This window comes from Pelophylax lessonae (genome assembly GCF_965119305.1).
Source record: "Pelophylax lessonae genome assembly, chromosome: 1".
NCBI lineage: Eukaryota > Metazoa > Chordata > Amphibia > Anura > Ranidae > Pelophylax > Pelophylax lessonae.
The window spans coordinates 668,293,299-668,317,017 of NC_138768.1; the positions used below are offsets into that span (position 1 = coordinate 668,293,299).

The 23,719-nt window shown below is 45.4% G+C and overlaps 1 protein-coding gene across 2 annotated transcripts in view; it reads right to left on the reverse strand.

Moving 5' to 3' along the window:
• The window catches only part of LRBA (LPS responsive beige-like anchor protein), a 1,198,938-nt gene that overhangs the window by 682,364 nt on the left and 492,855 nt on the right, over window positions 1-23,719 (reverse strand). For both annotated transcript variants that reach the window (XM_082258080.1, XM_082258079.1), the window contains exon 35: window positions 22,043-22,151. In XM_082258080.1, the coding sequence (XP_082114206.1) occupies window positions 22,043-22,151 (109 nt within the window). The remainder of the gene's footprint in view (window positions 1-22,042; window positions 22,152-23,719) is intronic.

Sequence of the window (23,719 nt, forward strand, 5' to 3'; positions counted from 1 at the left end):
CCGTGATGTTGTCATGGAGGAGTGCAAGAGGACTCCAGTGGCAACTTGTAAAGCTCTGGTGAACTCCATGCCCAAGAGGGTTAAGGCAGTGCTGAAAAATAATGGTGGCCACACAAAATATTGACACTTTGGGGCCAATTTGGCCTTTTTTACTTAGGGGTGTACTCACTTTTGTTGCCAGTGGTTTAGACATTAATGGCTGTGTGTTCAGTTATTTTGAGGGGACAGCAAATTTACACTGTTATACAAGCTGTGCACTCACTACTTTACATTGTAGCAAATTGTAATTTATTCAGTGCTGTCACATAAAAAGATATAATAAAATATTTACAGAAATATGAGGGGTGTACTCACTTTTGTGAGATTTATTATATTATATATATATATATATTTATTTTAGCAATATGTTTAAGGTAGCAATTCTTCAATTAGAGTTTAGCTACCTGAATCTACCTTATACAAGAATTTATTAATTTCCATTTTTAAGGTTATATAGTATAACCTATATTAATTTCAAACAGAATAAAATAAAATGGTACCATGTTTCTCATTGCTATGCTTAGTGTCTGAATAAGGTCTTTGAACATTTAACATATGCATGCATTTGATATTGTAAATTGAAAATAGTGCTCCATAATCAGTCATGTCTCTCTGCTAGACTTAGATTTCTATTAGCAGTTATCCTTTTCTCCATGAAGCCCGATACCTTTTGTCTTATCTATGTGGTCATCTGGATGCATAATGTTTAAAAGCCGGTTTTATTTTCTAGGGATACACAAGCTATGAAGAACACACTTATGCATACAGAGCACATCCTCTACACAAGGAAGGTATATTTATAAGGAATAGCTTGGTGTCCTCTGATATTCCTTCGTACAAATGTGCATTTTTATAGGCTTAAAAGGTTACTGGATGTTTTATTTTTGATTTATTGTTTCCAAAGACAAAGCTGAATTCATGAAAAAACAAAGTAACCTAAGGTCCATAGATCAGCATGAAAAGAATCTAGCCTGTATTTACCACATTGCAAGAACAGAATATAAAGCAGAATGGAATAAGATTAACATTGAGGAGAATCCTTGAATTTTACGCATGACAAAACTTAACTGCAGAGAAAAAAGGGCAAATTTCACGCACCTTGCAAATGTTACATTTAATTATGGTAGAGAAATCATGCAAAGAACTTTTCTGCTCACCACAATTTATAACAAATGGGGATAAGATATGATGTATTTTTAAATCATATTTTGATAGAATGAAACGTGCGGCAGTTACCAAACGGAACTTCAGACAGAAGTGGAATACAATGGTATTTACATAATTATTGCAGAGGGAAAATATATTAAGATCAAAACCAGGTGCTGCCTTTCCACTATGTTAGAAAAAAAAAATAAGGTTTTCCATCATAATTTCAAAAATAAAAGTGTGGCGCTCAAATGCAATCTCTTTATAGGCTTCTGTGCAGCTTTACTAGACCTGCAGTGAGTAGTATTCATTTAATTGTTTCAGTTCATTCTGAGATCTCTGCAAGCATGCAAATGAGAATACAGCCCGAGTCTAAAACAGTGCTGCACTGACACATTCAGCAATACTTGTGTGCACACACTAGGCATATCCCCCCCATTTTTTTGTTTTTTGGCCCACTGGTTTTTGGTGTCAAGATGTCAAAAAGTTTAATGGTGGTTAAAACATACTGAGAGTTTATTAAAACTGGAGCAGATCATCTGCAGTGGGTGCATATAGCAACCAGTCTTCATATGCATTAAAGCTGAAAGGCTGCTCCCTGCGCGCTCCCAGTATGGTAGCCAGCAGGGATCGGTAAGTTCCTGATGCCTGTTTGCGATCAGGAGCTTTCTAATCATGTGACTGCTGTGACAGACAAATCTAGCGGTTACATGACCTGAATGCCTACCTCATAGCTTTTAGAGCTCTTAGGCTGAGTTCACACTGCCGCACAAAGCGGCTCACAGCAGGGGTCCGGTACGTCCCTGTTCACAATTTTAGGTCTGATTTCAGTCCAAATTTTTGGCTGAATTTGGACCTTAAACGAACCAGAAGATGCACAGGACCTCTGAGCAAATTACACTAGAGCCGCTCCAGAAAAATGTGAACCATTGAGAGCTGGTAACAATCCCCTGACATGCGAGTTGGATGCGGGGAAACCCGGCATCCAATTCGCAATTGTGTAAACCCAGCCTTAAAAGGTACCAGGAGGAAGGTCAGCGTGAAGGGGTTAATGATCTGAATTCAGCCCATTGCTTTTCAGTGGGCCTGTTTACAGGGGAGTACCCCTCCCCTATATTTTTAAGCATTCTGGGTTTTTATGCGCACATATACACATTTATACAAGCATATACTGTTTTTTTAGGGCAGGATCTTTCTGCCAGAAAGATCCTGAATCCATACATCAGTATTGTGTGCAAGGACCCCTCATTTTTAGCTCTAATTATCTCTATGTTTTTAAGTATAATATTTGGAATGAAGGAAGATTAAATATAAATTTAAGAAAAGGATTGGCAAAAGGTCTCCTGCACTGGCAACGCTAAATCTAAGCATTAAAAAGAAAGTTAAGGTGAGGGTTTATAGACTTGCCCATATCAGCAATTAAGCAAGGACTAAAGAGGACAGGATGTTTTATCTCCGCTGGGCTGTCATCAAACCACTTGATGTAGCAAGTGAAACAAGCAGCCCATTTCTCTATAACAAAACTAGACACTGAAGACATTTCACCACATTTCTGTCTGGCAATGGAAAACTTACAAGAGGTTTCACTGTACAATACACAGTATGAACACTCTGCAAGCACTGGCTAAGAAACCTGGGGCGCCTTTCTTCCTCTCTTCTAAAATGCAATTAGAAAAACATCTAAAGCAAGTGTAAATAAAGGTGACAGAAAAAAAATTGCTAAAATAATAACTGTGCCGCATTCTTGGCCAACTTAACATCTATACAAAACAATGGACTTTCAGTTCATCACAAGCACAACGTTCAGACGTTTATGGAATAATGTAGTTCTTTATTTTTTATTTTAGTAGGTTGACAGGGTTACTTAAGCTGTCAACCAACTATCATTTTCTAAAGAAGAGGTCAACCACATATTTCTCAGTACAATTTTTAACATACAAATAGAAACAAAGTATAACACAAAAATGTTTTTATTTTCTATATAGTCATCAATTAGGTAGGGGTTCAAAGAATGTAAAACAGGTGCATTTAAAGAAATTAGCACAGTTCAAGCTCAGCAGCTTCTTTCATTTTCATTAATCTGCAAAATATATTCATTACCATACAAAAGTTTTACCTTGATTCATTAAACTTAGTGGAGGAAGACTTAAGTGCAAACCACAAGTCCTAGAATTTACTCAAACCAAGACTTTTTTTTTTGAGTAGCTGCAGTGTGCATAAGCTCTAATAGTGTACGTTACCCCATCGTTTTATATTCCTGATATGGGTCTGTTGTACCATGTACTTGTATAAAAAAAAAACTATCCCAGTCTCTCTGCTATAGCATTCTTAGTGTGATATACAGTGCCTTGAAATTTTCCACATTTTGTCGAGTTACAACCAAAAAGGTAAATGTGTTTTATTGGGATTTTATGTGATAGACCAACACAAAGTGGCACATAATTGTGAAGTGGAAGGAAAATGATAATGATTTTCAAAATGTTCACAAATAAATATATGAAAAGTGTGGCGTGCGTTTTTAGCCCCCTTTACTTGGAAACCCTTAACTAAAATCTAGTGGAACCAGTTGCCTTTAGAAGACACCTAATTTAGGCCCCTTTCACACAGGCAGACCGTTCAGATACGCCTGTCTGTTTTTTTGGCGGATCGGAACGGTCCCCCCATGCATCTCTATGGGGGATCGGATGTCAGCGGCCGATCCGTCAAATCTGGACGGATGGAAAGCCTATTTTCCATCTGTCCATCGGATCGGATGAGAAAGGACCGACGGTCCGTTCCCATCCGATTTCCCCCATAGAGATGCATGGAGAACTGACAGCTGTGTCTCCGCACACAGCGCGGAGACACAGCTGTCCTCCTGCTGCTCAGCGGGGGATCGGCGGCTTGATGCCCCGCTGAGAAAAAAGGAATCCGTCCGACGGACGGATAGTGTGAAAGGAGCCTAATAGAGTTCACCTGTAATTTAATCTCAGTATAAATACAGCTGTTCTGTGAAACCATAAGAGGTTTGTTAGAGAACCTTAGCGAATAAACCGCATCATGAAGGCCAAGGAATACACCAGACATGTCAGGGATAAAGTTGTGAAGTTTAAAAGCAGGGTTAGGTTATAAAAAAATCTCAAGCTTTGAACATCTCAAAAAGCACTGTTCAATCCATCATCCAAAAATGTTAAGAGTATAGCACAACTGCAAACCTACCGAGACATGGCCGGCCACTTAAACTGACAGGCAAGGCAAGGAGAGCATTAATCAGAGAAGCAGCCAAGAGGCCCATGGTAACTCTGGAGGAGCTGCAGAGATTCACAGCTCAGGTGGAAGAATCTGTCCACAGGACAACTATTAGTCATTGTTGATAGAAAACCATAAGAAGTCCTGTTTGTAGTTTGCGAGAAGCCATGTGGGGGACACAGCAAACATGTGGAAAAAGGTGCTCTGGTCAGATGAGTCCAAAATTGGTCTAAAAGCAGAACATTAAGTGTGGCGGAAAACTAACACTGAACATCACCCTGAACACATTATGTCCACCGTGAAACATGGTGGTGGCAGCATCATGTTGTGGGGATGCTTTTCTTCAGCAGGGACAGGGAAGCTGGTCAGAGTTGATGGGAAGATGAATGGAGCCAAATAAAAGGCCAATCTTAAAAGAAATCCTGTGAGAGTCAGCAAAAGACTTGAGAGTAGGACGGAGGTTCACCTTCCAGCAGGACAACCCTAAACACACAGCCAGAGCTACAATAAAATGGTTTAGATCAAAGCATATTCATGTGTTAGAATGGCCCAGTCAAAGTCTAGACCTAAACCCAATCGAGAATCTGTGGCAAGACTTGAAAATTGCTTTTCACAGACACTCTCCATCAAATCTGACAGAGCTTGAGCTATTTTGCAAAGAAGAATGGGCAAAAATGTAACTCTCTAGATGTGCAAAGCTGGTAGAGACATACCCAAAAAGACTTGCAGCAGCAATTGCAGCAAAAGGTGATTGTAAAAAGTATTGACTCAGAGGGGATGAATACAAATGAACGCCACACCTTTTACATATTTGTAAAACATTTTCAAAACCATTTATCATTTTCCTTCCACTTCACAACTATGTGCCACTTTGTGTTGGTCTAACACATAAAAATCCCATGCATTTACGTTTTTGGTTGTAACAGGACAGAATGTGGAAAATTTCAAGGGGTATGAATACTTTTTCAAGACACTGTACTTGGTGATCCATACAGTCCAACTGTTTTCCTTTTTCAAACTGACCACACCATGCCATAGAAGCACATCTATCCCAGTGTGGTCAATTTGCTTCTTTGCATTCTATGTGGGAGCACAGCTTTTCACTGCAAAGATCAGAGTAATGCTGTTTCTTTGCCTCTGCTGACACACTGTGCCACGGTCTCTACCCCAACTATGTTTTTCCTTGCATTTCTATTAAAACTGAATGGTTTGTTTTACAAGGTAAGGGTTCACAAATAAATTAGGATGGAGCTCAGGTACAGAGTGTACAACTAATTTACTACATTTATCCCAACTTTCTGCTCAACTAATACCCACAATGGACATTTTTCATCGAGCTACCCTTTAATAGCCAACATCTATTTTTTTTGCCATCATTTCATTTTAAACAATGTATCAGCTGTAAAAAGTGATGCAAGGTTATTATTACCGCTACAGTAAATCTACCTACTTTACAACAGGAGAAGTAGGGCACAGCATTTTCAGTAATTTCCCTTAATAGATACATGTGTTAAACAAATACACTTAAAACTAGGTTTCCTGTCAGCCTATATTGCTAAAATACACCTGTTGGGAAAGAGCAAATGCAGTCAGAGAAGGACAGTTCTTTCTCCCTATACTTGTTTCAGGTCAGTGACTCAAAGCATTGAAACTATATTACCATCATCCCAGCCAAGAAATTAGCATTTTTCCAAAGAGGTCAGCAATAACAGCCCATCTCTTTCTGACAGAGGTACTTTAATGCAAAAGTTCCTATCTCTATAAGCCTGCTTTCACACCAGATTTGCCACGATTCTACCCACAATTTCAAAGTGCCAAGGTGTGAATTAAATAACACACATTTGACATTCCATTTATTTGAATGGCACCTAAAATCACGGCAGAACCACACCCCAATTTTAGGTGCTATTCAAATGCATGGCATCCCAAATGTGCGTTCTGCAATTTGTCATTCACATCTCAGCGCTTTGAAATCACAGGCAGCTGTTAATGCAGCCTAAGTGCACTCTGAAGTGAAAATAAGTCAAAAAATTTACAACCATGCTGGGTCAGTTTAAAGTTAACAAAGTCTGGGTGGAGCTGGTATTCTGATCATGGCTTGCCCACCTAATGGATCAGAGGACTTGGATCAATTATGCAGCCAGTTTGAAAGTCTAAACTACCGCCATGTATGTTTTTGGCCAGTGATTTAAAAAAATGAATTTTTGTCTTACCGTACAATCCTTTTCTCTGATGTTCATTGACGGACATAGCTCCATATCTTCTTGACTGATAGTTTATGCTGCACTTCGTAGGAGTAGGACATTAGGCAGAAAAAATTTTGACCACACCTATAGGGCAGTACCAGGGGGTATACTCCCATTTCCTGCTATAGGACTTCAGTTTTGTAACAAGCAGTAGAGGGGCGGGTGCTGTATCCGTCAATGAACATCAGAGAAAAGGAAACCAGTTTTCACTTTCGTTCATTGACAGACACAGCTCCATATCTTCTTGACAGATGGGACGTCCCAAAGCAGTGTTAATATGAGGGGTGGGAATAACACAGCAAGAAGAAAAAAAAAAAAAAAAAACACACTTCCCAAAGGCTAAACATAACCAACCAGGCAAAACAAGAGCTCAACCAGGAACAACTGGAGATCACTTGACCTGAGAAAAATAACAAATACACCCTCAAAGAGGACTAAACCTCTCCAACAGCAGCCTTCAAAACCTTGCGGCCAAAAGAAGCATCTGCAGATGCCCACACATCCACCTTAAAACATTTTGTGAAAGTGTGCACAGACAACCATGTGGCCACCTTGCATACCTGCATCACTGATGCCTGACGACCGAAGGCCCAAGGGGCACTAAGCTCCCTTGTAGAATATGCCTTAACAGGGAAAGGTGGATCATGATCCTTAATGGAAAAGGCCTGCACCACTGTCTGTCTGATACATCTGGAAATGGTCACAGCAGATGCGGCGGACATCCCCTTACAGCAGGGGTGGGGAACCTACGGTTTGGGGGCCGTATGCGGCCCTCAAAGTCATCTGGTCCGGCCCCCCATGCAGCTGAGTCTGTGTCTCTCAGCTGATCTGTCAGAATGGAGCACACAGCACAGTACCGGCCTGAGCCAGCAGTACCCACAGCAGTACCAGCCTGAGACAGCAGTACCCGCCTGAGCCAGTAGTACCAGCCAGCAGTACCCACAGCACAGTACCAGCCTGAGCCAGCAGTACCTGCGAGCAGTACCAGCAAGCAGTACCAGCCTGAGCCAGCAGTACCAGCCACCAGTACCCACAGCAGTACCAGCCAGCAATACTCACAGCACAGTACAAGCCAGCAGTACCAGCCTGAGCCAGCAGTACCCACAGCAGTACCAGCCAGCTATACTCATCAGCAGTACCCGCCAGCAGTTCTTTTCAAAACGTACCACCACAAAAAAGTCGACTGTGCTCCAGACTGACAGACGCAAACCTGGAAAACCTGTTGCGAGTAGCAACATCATCAATACCATCTAACATCACACAACTAACCAAAGAGAAGCAGTTGCAGCCATCACAATAGGGGCGAGTTAATTAAATGTTTGACCAAAAATAAAAGGCAAATTTTTAAGGTGATAATTTTGTACGGCCCCCGAATGATTTTATAAATACCCAAATGGCCCTTGGCAGAAAAAAGGTTCCCCACCCCTGCCTTACAGGGTCCATTTGTAAGAACAAAGAATCAGCTTTCTGGCACAACCTGACTGCCCGAACCACATCCAAATAATGTAAAGCAATCTCTTTAGGATGCTTAGGCTTAGGACACCGAGAAGGCAACAAAATGTCTTCATTTAAAAGGAAACCAGAGATGGCTTTAGGAAGGAACGACTGACAGGTACAAAGCACCATCTTGTCTCTGTGAACTACCAGGTAAGGTGAACGACCGGACAATGCAACCAGCTCTGACGACACCCTCTGCGCACAGAAGTGATAGCCACCAAGAAAGCTACCTTCAGTGTCAAAGTGAGCAGAGGAATCTCAGGAATATTTTCGAAGGGCGGTTTCTGAAGAACCGCCAGCACCAAATTGGGGTCCCACGGAGGCAACGGAGACCTCACAGGGGAGCCAGGTGGCGGACCCCCTGAACAAAGTATTGAACCAAGGAATTTGTGGCCAATGGGCATTAAAAGAAAAATCGCCAGGGCCAATATCTGGCCTTTGATGGTACCCAAGGCTAAACGCTGATCTACACCTCTTTGGAGAAACTCCCAAGACACGAGACCCAGAGAAGGAACAGGGGAAATCCCCCCCCCCCAGAAACCCCCCCCCCCCCCGGGACTTACACCAAGTAATGTATGCCCCTTCAGACTCAATGATAAAGCCTTCTAGAAGTAGATTTTCTAGCTTCCAACGTAGGACGCCCCTCTATCCTTCAACACCTGGCTTTCAATAGCCAGGCCGTCAAAGCCAGCGACCACAAAGCAGGATGGAATATCGGTCCTTGAGTTAACAGATCTTCTCTGAGAGAGAGTCTCTAAGGGACATCGGCGACCAGCTGTACTAGGTCTGCGTACCAGGACCTGCAAGGCCAGTCCGGTGTCAATAGGATGACCGGAATCCCTTCTGCCTCGATCCTTCGCAAAAGTCTCGGCAGAAGAGACAGCGGGGGAAATGCGTACATTAGACGATATTGGCTCCAAGGAGATACAAGAGCGTTTGTGGCATCGGCCAGAGGATCCCAAGACCTTGTTATGGACCTCTGCACCTTCCTGTTTAGACGAGAGGCCAACAGGTCCACATCGGGAGTCTCCCACCTGAGGCACAGTTGATGAAACACCACCTGGTGGAGAGACCATTCTCCCTGATCCAACTTCTGCCGACTGAGGTAATCCGCCTGCCAATTTTCCAACCCTGAATATGCATGGCAGAGACAGCTGGAACAAAGCATTCTGCCCATCTTAGAATGTCGGCTACTTTACAGGCCAACTAAGGTGCTTGGTGCCCCCTTGAAGATTGACATGCCACAGTCGATGATCCGGGCGTCCCTGCAGAAGATCCGTCCAATGAATTAAGCAAAGCCAGAGAGCCAGAATTTTAAGGATATTGATCGGCAGACTGGACTCCTCCCGAGTCCAAACCCCCTGAGCCGGATCTGTACCCAAGACACCTCCCCATCCAAGTAGAGGCTGGCATCCGTGGTGACCACCGTCCAGTACAGGGGGAGAAAGGACTTTCCCTGTTGAAGTGCCTGAGAAGAGAGCCACCAGATCAGGGATCCCCTCATACTCCGGCTCAACATGATCAGACTGTCTAGAGCCTGTGGATTCTTCTTCCATTTGACAATGATCTCCTTCTGCAGAGACCTGGTATGAAACTGAGCAAAAGGAACTGCCTCGAAGGTGGAGACCATCAGGCCCAGCACTTGCATAAAAGTCCTGAATGATGATCACCGGTTAAAAGTGGCAGTCTGCAACTTCAGAGGCAAGGCCCGAAACTCGATCTTGTACCCAGACCGAATCAACTTGTGAACTTATTTGTCTTAAACCAAGGAGGTCCACGGATCCAGAAAGAAGCAAAGACGTCCCCCCCAACCCAAGGGTGAGGGCACCCATTCAGGCAGAAGCGAGCTTGTCCCCGGTCCCAGAGGGGCCCGCTCTTGACTTACCTGGCCCGGGCCTCTTGGAACCCGTTGCTGGGTTATTGGTGGATTCTGATCCCTGGTCTTCAGATCCCGAAGGACAAAAGGACCGCCTATGGGCCGGGAGGAAAGGACCATGCTTGCAGAAGCAGATTACTCTTACCTCCTTTAACATCTTTATCTCCTCCATGGAAGCAGCGAACAAGTGGTCTCTTACAAAAGGGAGATCAGCCAATACCTTCTTGGAAGCCTGGTCTGCAGACCAGTATTTCAGCCACGTCATATGGCGCACAGTCAACGCCGTCACGGGCACTCGCTAAGGGGGCCACATCCAGAGAGGCATCACAGATATACTGCAATCTCCGGACCAACTGGTCTGTCAGGTCAGGAGGCGGTTGTCCACCTTCCAAATCCTGGAGCAGGAGCTTAGCCAATTCCGTTAACATCTGTGAAACCAAGGTTATGGCAAACACTGGCCGCAGAATAGAATCGGCCATGGTGAAAAGGTATCTTACCAGATATTCAGCCCTCTTGTCAAAGGGGACCTTAAAGGAAGGAGAGTCCTCCACTAGAAGTTGCTTTATTCAACCTGGAAACCTGAGGGTCCACCAAGGGTGGTACTGTCAGTTTCTTTAGCAGCAATGTTGTTGAAATATGCGGGAAAGGGGAATACCTCTGCCGCCTTGGAGGTTCTGCGAGTACAAAACTGCACCGTTACAGCCGACGCAGTAATAGCTGCGTCCTCCAATTTTCAAATTTCCCGCACTGATACAATCAATGCATCCACTAGCGCCTTTTCATGCGCGACTGTAGTGGAAGAGGAATCATCCTCACTAGCAGAACACTCAAGGTGTGTGGACGCTGACCCAGTAAGGGCGACTCGCATCCGCGGCGGCCAAATCCACCTCAGAATCTGAAGAGGCAGAGGATGCAAGTAAAGGCGGAGGACACTTTTTACTCACCCTATTTTGAAGGGCCAAATCCACTTTAGACACCAGTGACTGCAGGACGGCCGTCATAGCAGACAAGACTGGCTGGGACCACGCAGATCCCGCAATCTCAGAGAGGGGGTCAGGTGGTGACACATGCTCCAGGGACTCATGGGTTAGCTTGGAACCGCCAGCAAAATGTGTAAAATTGCTGTGAAAAAAATACCAACTCACCGCTGCACTAGCGGTACTACAAGTCCCAGTGCACCAAAATTGCTATAGCAGTAAGATAGAGCCAAATAACCCCGTAGGATGCAGCATGTCAGGCTGCACGCTGTGCGGTGATCAGAGAGGAAGAGGAAGTTCATAGAACTGCCACTAGAGGCCCGCCGCCGAATCACCTCCCCATCTTCTCCAAAAACATGGCCTGCCGATTGATAGTAATGGGAAACTACAAGAAAATGTCCGCCCGACTGCACAAACATGGCCACCGATCGATACAGCAGCCATCCACCACAAAATGGCGGCTGCACGCGACTCCCTTGACCCTCCAAGGACCACCAGGTGCAGTTAGACAGCTAGAGACCCCCACTAGGACCTTCCCCCACGTTTGTGCCACCGGCGCGCCCCCCCAGCAACCGCTCGACATCCCCACCATAAAAATCAGGCATGGCCACCACAAGAGCGGGGAGGGAGGAGGGGGAGCTCTGTATGGGTGAATGGAGGATGATTTGCAGGGGGACCCCAACATTGAGGAGGAGCGTAAAGTTGAAAGGAGAGCACTGGGGGGTCTGACCAACCCAAGGAGGGGCCCACGTCTACCCTGAGGGACCACCAGAAGGGTGGGGGGACACTAAACCACACCATGGGACCAGGCAGGCACCACTCCAGACAAACCACCCACCATCTTGGCATGGGGGTGCTGTGGGCCAGAGGTATGCTGCAACTCCGGTCATGACTAGGATCGTGACCAGGGCTTTGCGCCCTCGCGAGACGTTTTAACTCGCTGGCCAGCCCCCGTTAAGTGAGGCTATGTCGCGGCCAACCCAGCGCAGAGCTAAGGTCGGGTCACGCTTGCTGGTCAGACTGGGAAGACCGTAAGGACCTAGGATAACGAGTCCGTCACCCAGTCCGGCAGTTGATTGTATGTCTGACACAAATAGAATTGATTGTAGTCCTCACAGGAACAGAAAATAATAAAAAAAAAAAAAAAAAGTTTTGTTTAAAAAGGAAAAAATGCTAGGACCAGAGATCCCTGCAAGGAACAAGGTCCTAACTCCTGACTAGGCAGTTTAAAAAAACTGAAGTCCTATAGCAGGAAGTAGATGTATACCCCCTGGGACTACTTCTATGGAGAGCAGCATAAACCATCGATCAAGATGGTTTATGCTGCTGACAGAATGTTGTTCTGTAAAGATCTGCCATGAAATTGAGCATAGGGAACTGCTTCGAAAGAGGACACCATCTTCCCTAATAACCTCATGCAAAGACATACAGAAGGATACTTTTTCCTTCTTATGAACCGAACCAGATCCTTCAGGTTTGCGACCTTTGACGGCAAGAAAACCTTTGGAATATCTGGGTTTCCTTGTAGACACATTACAGTTAGACGCTGGACCAGCTGCCATGCTGACTTTGCCAAGTTCAGAATCCAACCCAGGCGTTCTAAGAACTGAACTGTCCTGAACACATTCTGGCTGAAGCCAATTTGTCTATAAGTAACTTATCGTCTAGATATGCTACCACTGCTATCCCTTGAGACCTTAGAGCAGCCAATACTGGGGATAGGATCTTTGTGAACACTCGTGGAGCTATAGCCAGCCCGAAGGGCAGAGCCACAAACTGAAAATGTCGGTTTTCTACTGCAAAGTGTAAAAACCTTTGATGGGTCTAAAAGATAGGCATGAAGGTAAGCATCCTTGATGTCTATGAATGCTATAAATTCTCCTCCCTGCAAAGAGGCCATGACTGAGCGAATTTACTCTATTTGGAAAGTGCAAATGTTTAGAAACTGGTTCAGAGCTTTGAGATCCAAAATAGGTCTCACGTCTCCATTTGGCTTGGGGACTACGAAAAGGTTTTAGTAAAAACCCTTGAATCTTTCGTCGTCCGAAAATTCAGTAATCACTCTGAGACCTTAAATGGTCCAGAGCCAGAAAAAGAGATCTCTTTAGAGGATCTGTAGGTGTGTTTGACTTTACAAACCGATGATGAGGAAACACCCGACATTCTAGTTTGTACCCTTGCGAGATACAGGAAATAATCCAGTTGTCCTGAATTATTTCCACCGAGACCTCCGAGAACCATAGCAGCCTTTCCCCGTCCCGACTGAGTGGGGGCGCCCCTTCACAAAGTAGATTTAAAGCAAGACTTGGTAGGTCTTTGGGTCCAGGGTTTCTTCTGCCCTTGAACTAAAGGCTTGGTTCTAGATCCAGACGGCTGGGGCCGTCTCAACTGCCTGGGAGTCAGTGTTGGAAACCTTAAAAAGGAGGATGTTTGCTTTTCCTTTTAAGTGGTAGCAAGCAACGCACTCTTCCCCCAAAATCTTTTGGATATATTTATCTGGATCACCAACAAATAGGTGTTCCCCATGAAATGGAAAGCCAGACAGCAATTTTTTACACGGTAATTCTGCAGATCAGCTTTTTAGCCAACGTCTTATGCGCATATGTACGGACTAAAGAGCACACCGTGATATTTGCTGTATGGAGTCTTTAAAAGCATCTACTGCAAAACAGAGTTCGAGGTAGATCTGCCAAATCTTCCACAGGCTCACCTTGAGAAGGAACCGTCCTGGAAACTCATTTAATACGGTCTTTAAAGACAAACTTCTATAGCTGCCACTGACAGCTGTATTGCAGGCCCCGCAATAGCAAAGGAAGCTTTTAGTAAAGCTTCCAACTTCTTATCAGCTGGATCCTTAAAAACCTGGGCATTATCCACAGAACAAGTAAGCTTTTGTTAACAGAAGAAATGGTAGCATCCACAGTAGGAATATTCCATTTTCTAGCAAACTTTTCCTCCATAGGATACAACAAAGAAAACCTTTCGGGAGGAACAAAAATCCTATCAGGATGATCCCAATCAGCATAAACTATCTGCTCGAAGAGCGAATGTAAGGGAAAAGCCTGAAGACTTAGAGGAGGGTGCACTGAGCCTAAAGAGGAAAATGAGACTTCAGACATCTCTAAGCAAGGTAATTTAAATCCAGACCTGATTATTTCAGTGACTGACTGAATAAATCTCTGGGATTGAGAGGCCAGGAATAACTCCTCACATCCTGACTCCCCAGAAGTGGAAACCTCAGCTAGACCTTCTAACTGGGTCATTTACAGCTACTTCTTCCACATCATCTGCCCAATCCTGAACGAAAACAGGGGGGGGGGGCTAAGGTGATCTATAACGTTTCCTCCCTTCTTGTGATGCTGCAATCATGCCAGCAATTTTACCCTCAAAGCTGGCTAACGGCAATGCCAAATCCTCCTTAGTGACGTAGGCTGGGACAGAAGCACAGGATGTGGCTACTTTGCCTGACAACCGTAATGGCTCAGATTGGCAAGTCGCCTCTGGCTCTTCATGGGAGGTAAACACAGGGAAGGTAAACACAGAAGAAGCACGGCTAGGATCTTCTAATCCTGACGGTGGCAGCATAGTGCCCCTTCAGCTGTGCCCTCCCCACTCCTCTTTCGGGGAGACATTGCTCCAGGCAAGAAAACTTGAGGTACTAACTTTAGTGCACTCAAGGCTTATGGCAAGCTATAAGCTTATCACACACAGAACTGCTTATCCCAAGGTAACAGAACCTGTCTGTGCCTATAAACATGCACCCACAGTGACTCACGCACCCAGCTGCTGACAGAAGATTGCGCGCAGGGAACACGCCATTTGCGCTTGTTACTTTGCATGTGCGGCGTGCTACGTGCACGTCCGCATCCAGGTGCACGTCAAGACACGCCCCCTCCCAGGTCCACATGCTGTAAATAGCAAATATTCACACGCACGTACGATCCTTCGCCACAGGGATGTCACCGAAGGTGCTCCCTGACCAGGAGCTAAAGAGGGGACGAATGCGAGGCCGCATTTGCGCCCAGGCGAAAACCTGCACGCCAAGCATCAGGGGGGTGAGAGCAGAATCTTAGCAAACAGGGAACGCTTTGTCACAGCTGATACACCTGCTGTCTCAGGTGGTGACCTAAACATGGCACTTGGTATCTAAAACTCAGAAGGGAACAGTACATGAAAATATTTTTAAAAACTGGATTTTTGTCTTACCGTATCTTACCGGTTTATGCTGCCCCTACAGGAGTAGGACACTACGCAGAAAAAAAGTTTGACTATGTCTATATGGCAGTCCCGGGAGGTATACTCCCACTTCAGTTTTGTAACAAGCAGTGTCAGAAGAACATATAACCCAACTCAATAGAGGGGCAGGTGCTGTGTCCGACAAACATCAGAGAAAATAATTTTACTTTAAGACAAAAATACAGTTCTCTTTCGTTCATTAATGGACACAGCTCCACATCTTCTTGACTCTTGGAACGTCCCAAAGCAGTGTCAACATGAGGATTGGGAAGATTTCCCAAAAGGTTAAAACATAGCCAACCAGGTAAAACAGGAGCTCAATCAAAAATAAAAAGGAGCTTACCTGACAAAAAATACACCATGAAAGAGGACTAATCCTCTCCAACAGTGGCCTGCAAAACCTTGCGGCCAAAGGCAGCATCCACAGATGCCAAACACCTACCTTATAAAATTTTGTTAAAGTGTGCACCGACCACCAGGTGGCCGCCTTGCACACATGCACCACTGGCGCCTGATGATAGAAGGCCCAAGAGGCACTAAGCTCCCTTGTAGAATGCACCTTAACAGAGAAAGGAGGATCCTGACTCTTAATGGAATAGGCCTGCACCACAGGTACACCCTGATTGCCCAAACTGCATACAAAGAATGCAAGGCAATCTCTTTAGGATGCTTAGGCTTAGGACGCAAGGCAGGCAACACAATGTCTTCACTTAAATGGAAACCAGAGACGACCTTAGGAAGGAACGACTGGCAGGGACGAAGCACCACTTTGTCTCTGTGAACCACCAGGTAAGGTGAACAGGTAAGGTGGAAGGCCAAACGCTGATCCACACCTCTTTGGAGAAACTCCAAGACATGAAACACCGAAAAGGAATGGGGGGAAACCCCATAAGACTAACACCCCACAATGTACGCCTTCCAGAATCTATGATAAATCATCTTGGAAGTAGATTTGCTAGCTTTTAACAGAGTAGGAATGACAGATTCAGACACCCATCTATCCTTCTGGCTTTCAATAGCCAAGCCGTTAAAGACAGTGACTATAAGGCAGGATGGAAGATCGGTCCGTGAGCTAAGAGATCTTCTTGTGAGAGGGAGTCTCCAAGGGGCATCAGCGACCAGCTGTACCAGGTCTGCGTACCAAGACCTGTGAGGCCAGTCTAGGGCCACTAGGATGACAGGAATCCCCTTTGCCTCGATTCTTCGCAGGAGTCTGGGCAGAAGAGTTATCGGAGGAAACGCATATATCAGACGATACCGGCCCCAAGGGGCCACCAGAGCGCCTGTGGCGTCGACCAGAGGATCCTGAGACCTTGCTACAAAAAACTCTGCACCTTCCTTTTGAGACGAGAGGCCAACAGGTCCAAATCTGGAGTCCCCCAACGGAGACACGATTGATCAAACACCTTCAGGTGGAGAGACTATCTCCCTGATCCAACGTCTGTCGACTGAGGTAGTCCGCCTGCCAATTTTTCCACCCCTGGAATATGCACAGCAGAAATGGCTGGAACAAAGCGTTCTGCCCACATTAGAACGCCGGCTACATCCCAGGCTGCTAGGGCACTTTTGGTGCCCCCTTGATGGTTGACATAGGCCATGGCATTGTCTGATTGAATCCTTATCGGGCGCCCCTGCAGACGATTCATCCACTGGGTCAGGCAAAGCCTGATTGCCTGAACTTCTAGGATATTTATTGGTAAGCTGGACTCCTTCAGAGATCAAACCCCCTGAGCACAATCCATGCCCAAGACACCTCCCCACCGGACAGGCTGGCATCTGTGGTGACCGCCATACAGTTCAGGTGGAGAAAGGATTTTCACTGTCAACAGGATCAGATTGTCTAGAGACTGTGGATCCTTGTTCCATTTGGCAAGAATCTCCTTTTGCAGAGATCTTATATGGAACTGAGCAAACTGAACCACCTCAAAGGTGGAGACCTTCAGACCCAGAACTTCCATGCAGGTTTTGAGAGACTACCACTGGTTGGACGACAGGAGTAGAACTGCAACTTCTGGAGTTTCTCCTCGGTGCTGAGACCGAGTCCAGGGTCAGGCCCAGATAGTCCAGTTTGATGGACTGGACCAGAGCATATTTTTGGAAATTCAGTTTCCACCCAAACTCTTCCAAAGTCCGCACCAAAATGTCCAGATTGTCTTGTAAGGCATTCAGAGACTCTGCTCGCAGAAGGTCTTCGTCCAAGTACCCCAGTACAACAATCCCCTTCTGCCGCAGCAGTGCCAACACCGGGGCCAAAACGTTTGTGAACACCCGAGAAGCCAAAGCGAGGCCAAAGGGTAACACCACAAATTGGTAGTGCCCCTCGTGCAAGGCAAACTATAGGAAATGCTGATGCCTGACATAATGGGATATGAAACTAAGCGTCCTTGATGTCGATAGAGGCCAGAAAATCCCCTTGAAGGGATGCCACTACCGTGCGAATGAACTCCATCTGAAATTTCTGAACTCGCACAAAGCAGTTCAAGGCCTTGAGGTCCAGGATTGGATGGACCTTGCCTTCCTTGGAACAGTAAATAAGTTTGAATACAACCACTGAAAGCGTTCAGTTTCTGGAACCGGTACAATGACCCCCTGTGAGAGCAGATGCTGTACCGCCCCAAGAAGACTTTGTAGGCAATCTGGGGACAAGCACAAGATGGAGGTGAAGAAACCTGCCGGAGGCAAGGACCGAAACTCAATCTTGTAACCGGACTGAATAAACTTGTGAACCCATTTGTCTTGAATCAAGGTGTTCCTCGGATGCGGAAAGAAGCAAAGACGTCCTCCCACCCAAGACATGGGTGAGGGCGCCCCTTCAGGCAGAAGCAAGCGTCGGCTTACCAAGCCAGGGCCTCTTGTAACCCCCTGCAGGGTGATGGGTGGATTTTGACCCTGGTCCTTACATCCCTAGGGACGAAAGAACCGCTTATGGGCCGAGAAGAAAGGGCCACTTTTGTGATGACTCTTTGCTCCTGGTAGCCTGCTGAAGCAGAGTACTCTTACCCCCCTTTAAGACCCTTAATGATTTCCTTCATGGAAGCTTGGAACAGGCGGTCTCCTACAAAGGGGAGATAAGTCAGTACCTTCTTGGAAGCCTGGTCTGCAGACCAGTATTTCAGGCATATCATGCGGCAAAGAGTCACCACTGTCAGGGACAACCTGCAAGCTAAGGGGGCCACACCCAGAGAGGCATCACAGATATACTGAAACCCCTGGACTAACTGGCCTGCAAGGTCGAGGAGGTTGTCCCCCCTGCCAAATCCTGGCGCAGACGCTTAGCCTATTCCGTTCTGGGAAACCGATGTTTTGGCAAACACCGGCCACAAAATGGAACCGACCATGGTAAAAAGGTATTGGACCAGACCGGCTTTATTCAACCTGGAAACCTGAGAGTCCACCACAGGTGGTACTGTCAGTTTCTTTACCAGGGACTCTTCAAAAGGATATCTTCTAGCGAAAGGTGCTACAGAGCATTTTTGGGGAACCCCACTCAGTCACGACTACGCTGTCGAAATAGGCGAGAAAGGGGAATACCTTTGCCGCCTTTGAAGCTCTGCAAGCACCAAAGTGCACCTGCACAGCCAATGCAGCCGTAGCAGTGTCCTCCAATTTCTTTGTTTGCCGCACTGATACAATCAGTGAATCCACTAGCGCCTTTTCATGCACGGCTGTAGTGGAAGAGGATTCCGTGTGTGTGGACGCAGACCCAGTAGAGTGACTTGCATCCTCAGCAGCCAAATAAACCTTAGAATCTAAAGTAACAGAGCATGCAGCTTTTTGCTCCTCTTGTTTTGGAGGGGCCATATCTACCTTGAACACTAGTGACTGCAGGACTACAGTCATAGCAGACAAGGCGGACTGGGACCCAGAGGGCCCCGCAGCCTCAGAGGGGGTCAGGTGGTGACACGTGCTCCAGGGACTCCATGGGTTAACCTTGGGGCCGCCAACAAAAAATTTGAAATTGCTGTAAAAGTATCCCCACGGCTGCACCAGCAGCACCACAAGTTCCACACACCAGGTTACTACTTATAGCAGAAAGAGGGAGCCATTTAGCACCCACAGGGACTCACCACCTCCTACTCAGATACAGAAACAGAGTGCCAAGCTTCACACTGTGCGGTCATCAGAGAGAAAGAAAAAGTTCTGGAAGTGACACTAGAAGCCCACCGCCGATTCACCTCTCCATAAGCTTAAAAACTGGCTGCTGTGTGATAGAAAAGGGGAAAACGCAAGGAAATAGTCGCCAGACTACACAAACATGGTCCCCGATAGAGAGAACAGCCATCCATTGCAAAATGGCGTCTTCACGCGGCGCTCATGCAGCTCCTGGGGCCCCCAGGTACATATGGACAGCAAGAACGGGCCCAACAGGACCATCTCTCCACACCTTGAAACCTTGGTGGGCACCGCCTCAGGCAGACCACCGCACCATCTTGGAATGGGGATACTGGGGGCCAGAGGCAAGCTGCAACTCAGGTTGCGACCAGGGCTATGCTTCCTTATGAGGCATTTACTCGCCGGCCAACCACCTGCCCACAAATACCATTTAAAAAGGAAAAAATGCTAGGATCAGAGATCCTAGCAAGAAACTAGATCTTTACTCGTGACTAGGCAGAAAAAAACTCTGAAAAGTCAAACTTTTTCCCACCTAGTGTCTACTCCTGTAGGGGGCAGCATAAACCCAAGGATCAAGAAGATGTGGAGCCGTGTCCGTCAATGAACGAAGAAGAAGCAGGATTCTGCTTATAACAAGAATCCAATCTTCATCCATTATGGCGGGCTTCTGTCACTTTGACCTTCAAGGACTGGGTCCTCTTGTTTTTTTTAGGGGCCGCTCCATCAGACCTGTAGAGCACCCTGCCGGAATGCCTTTGGGATCGGTTTTACTAAGGGTCCAGATCCCAGTGTTCAGCGCCTAAGAAGGTCACATTACAGGCAAAATCTCCTTTTTCCTTTACAGAGGCTCAGATACCATCCTTTTAGTATTCTACTCTCGGATGGATCCGATTGCTAATCCCCTTAGATCAGAGATCTTGATCGAGGTTTGTAGCATAATCTTCTTTCTTCTTTAAAAAAAAAACAAAAACATGGAGAGCTTCTCCAACTGGGACCATCACCTTTAGACCCGGTTCACACTTCTGCGTGTGCCGGGTTCGCATGTCATGTCGGAGCGCACTGCTCCGACATGACATGCGATCAGCTGTGCGGTGCGAGTTTAGCCATACAGTTTGTATGGCTAAATTTGCACCGCACCCGCAGCAAAGACGCACAGGAGGCATTTTTGCTGCCGCATCAGGATCGGATCGCACAGCGGTTCACACTTGTGCGATCCGATCCTGTGCAAACTGCACGATCGCACTGCGATATGCGATCAAACTGGGGGTGTCGTTAAGATTACATTGACACCCCCAGCGGATCGCATATGGCAGTGTGAACTGCCGGGGGTGCGTGTGCGATGCGGGAACAGGCTGCGAATTCGCAGCCTTCCCGCATCGCAATAGTGTGAACCGAGCCTTAAGACACTGGCGAAAAAAACAGAGATACTTCCTGTATGGAAGGGGGTTATATAGAGGGTGACTTCCAGTCTTAATTGGTTGACAGTGTCCATTAACCTATAGGTGGCATATAACCCAGATAGTAATGAATATGGCTGCTCTGAGTCCCGTGATGTATGATAAATACACTGTAGCCAAGATAAAGATGACAGCGCTAGAGCCTACATTTTTAAAAAGCAAGCTAGCAATGACCGCTTTCATATAGAACTATTCAATCTCTTAATTAGACTCAGAAAAGCAAGTATCCATCATAGCATAATCATATAACAAGGCATACTTCTGTCAATCACATGCACAGGACTCTTAGAACATCAGATAGAGTTGCCATTGCCACCTTATTCATTTGCCTACTACCTTTGTCTTGACCCTGCTTTTTCAAAGCCTTTGTAGTCCCTCTGATCATTACCTAGTACTCATATTCTTCCACTGTGTAGAAAGAAGACTTGTACTCACACCTGGCCGAACTCCTTATAATGTCTGCCCCAAACTATTACATTTATCATTGAAACTACCTTCTGTTAACCATGTTGCTATTTCACAATCCATTCCAATGAAACTATCCTTTAGCGAAGGACCAATGCATCTTTTTGATTAAGTCGTTTTGGAACTCGCAGTAACCTTTTATGGAGTCCACATATACCTACATAAAACCTTTTCCAACTAATACAATCTCATCCCTTGCATTCTGTTACCACATTTTTTTTTTTGATGAGTTCTTCTCACATCTCACTGCTTCATTCCTGTCCGCTGCCACCAAATTTAAAAGTGCAAGACATTTGTAAATGTCATCACATTTCATGAAGACAAATGTACTCAAGACTCCTCTGCCCATAGTCCATAACCCCACCTGTTCATCATCATGGTTAGTTCAATGTACAACTCTAGCAACAGCCAACATTTTTTGGTTCATTGCTATTGGCACGCAAAAATGTTCTACCAAAAAAAAAAAAAAAAAAAAAAACTCTTGACATTCAAATTTAAAGCCAGTAAATTAAACATTGTGATTTTAGTCACATATTTTAGGACTGCTGCAAAAAAATACATTGTTGGTACTTCATGGTACTAAAAAAACCCTAAGTGTGTTTGCTAGAAGTGAGCAAAGAATATAAGTGAGTAAATTAACTGATGGTTAGCGAAAAGACAAACACCAAAGATTTTAGAAAGAATTAAATTAAGAGTTTAATAAAAGAATAGAAAGAAGAGCATTTCCCAATATTAAATATAAACACTTGAAGTTAAACTTACCTCAAACTCTGCATGCCTGTGTATTTCCTCTGCTCGCTGTCTACTCAGGATAAATTCAGCTTCATTTGCTACCCTCACCAGGTGATCTTTCATAGTCTGGCTCAGCAGTCTACACAAAATCAATTTAAATTCATTAAAACATGGTATATACAGTAGGCAATGCCCTTATATACAGTGATAACCTTGCTTATATTTGTATGAGTTTCACAATTACCAATTCTTGTTGGGATCAGTTTTAATTTCACATCTTTTCTCACTTTTTCTGCCAATACCTTAGCAGGTAACCCTATGCATGTTCAGTCAACTGCTTCAAAATTTTGGAGAGACTCCATAATTGGTACATTGTGACCTTTTGCATGTAAATAAAAAAAAATAAAACAGGAGTTCGAAATATAGTAAAATAAAGTGTCCTAACAAATGTATTGAGAGAGACTAAGGAAAATGTATCAGTGATATGCAAGAAAAGGATTTTACAGGAAGGTCAAAAATACTTATTTTTTATACTTAATTTCTTATTCTTAACGCACAGAACACAGGCTTCTTTAAATCTCGACCATAGCACAACCCCAGTACAACTGAGAGCTGGTCAACACCGCAAACTATGTTACTTTACAAACGTGTGACGAGAGGACGAGCAGGATCTGAAGATCGGATAGAGGCAGTGGCAGAAAGGTAAACTCGCACTGTACATACCACATTTAAAAAATGCAGAGATGCCTCTTTGGGGTGCTTAGGAGCAGGGCACCAAAGTGGTAGGCTGATGTCCCATTTAAAGCGGGGGGAGGGGGGGGGGGGGCTTTTTTCCTTTTTACCTGGCGAGACATCCAGTAACTCACTTCCTATTTTAAGGTGACTCTTCTACCGATGGAAGAGCAACAGAGTAATTTGGAGAGCAGCATTGTCTAAAAAGGGTGATGTTACATGGACTAGTAGATTTAGACGAACTTTACATAAGTGAACAACATATTAACCACTTTCCGACTGCTCACTGTGCTGCTACTGTGGCACAGCGGCAGCCCTGGGTCCTGCGACGTAGACATACGTCACTGGACTCCTGCCTGTCTCGGTGGTGCGCGCCGCCGGAGGCTCGCTCCCGCTGTGTTTAGACACAGGAAGTCGGGCCGGAGGAGGAGAGACGGTGATCACCATCTCTCTCTCCCCCGATTGTCAGGGAAAGAGTGAGAAAATTCGCCTGCTTGTGTAAACAAAGCAGGCGGATCTTCTCTGTGACAGAGAGGGAGAGATCACAGGATTCAGCATAGCTGAACCTGTGATCTCTGTCTCTGTCACAGAACCTCCTCCCCCCCACACACACGCCAGTAAGCATGAGGCATACATTTAACCCCTTGATCACCCATATTGTTAACCCCTTCCCTGCCAGTGTCATTATTACAGTAAAAGTGCATATTTTTAGCACTGATTAATGTAGTAATGTCACTGGTCACCCCAAAATTGTAAAAAATGTCAGTTAGTGGTCCGATCTGTCCGCCACAATGTCACAGTCCCACAAAAAAATCGCAGATCACCGCCATTACTAGTAAAAAAAACAAAAATGACAAATCTTTCCCGTAGTTAGTAAACGCGATAACTTTTGCTTAAACCAATCAAAATACGCTTATTGCGATTTTTTTACCAAAAATATGTAGCAAAAAAACAAATGAGTTGAAGGATGTCTAA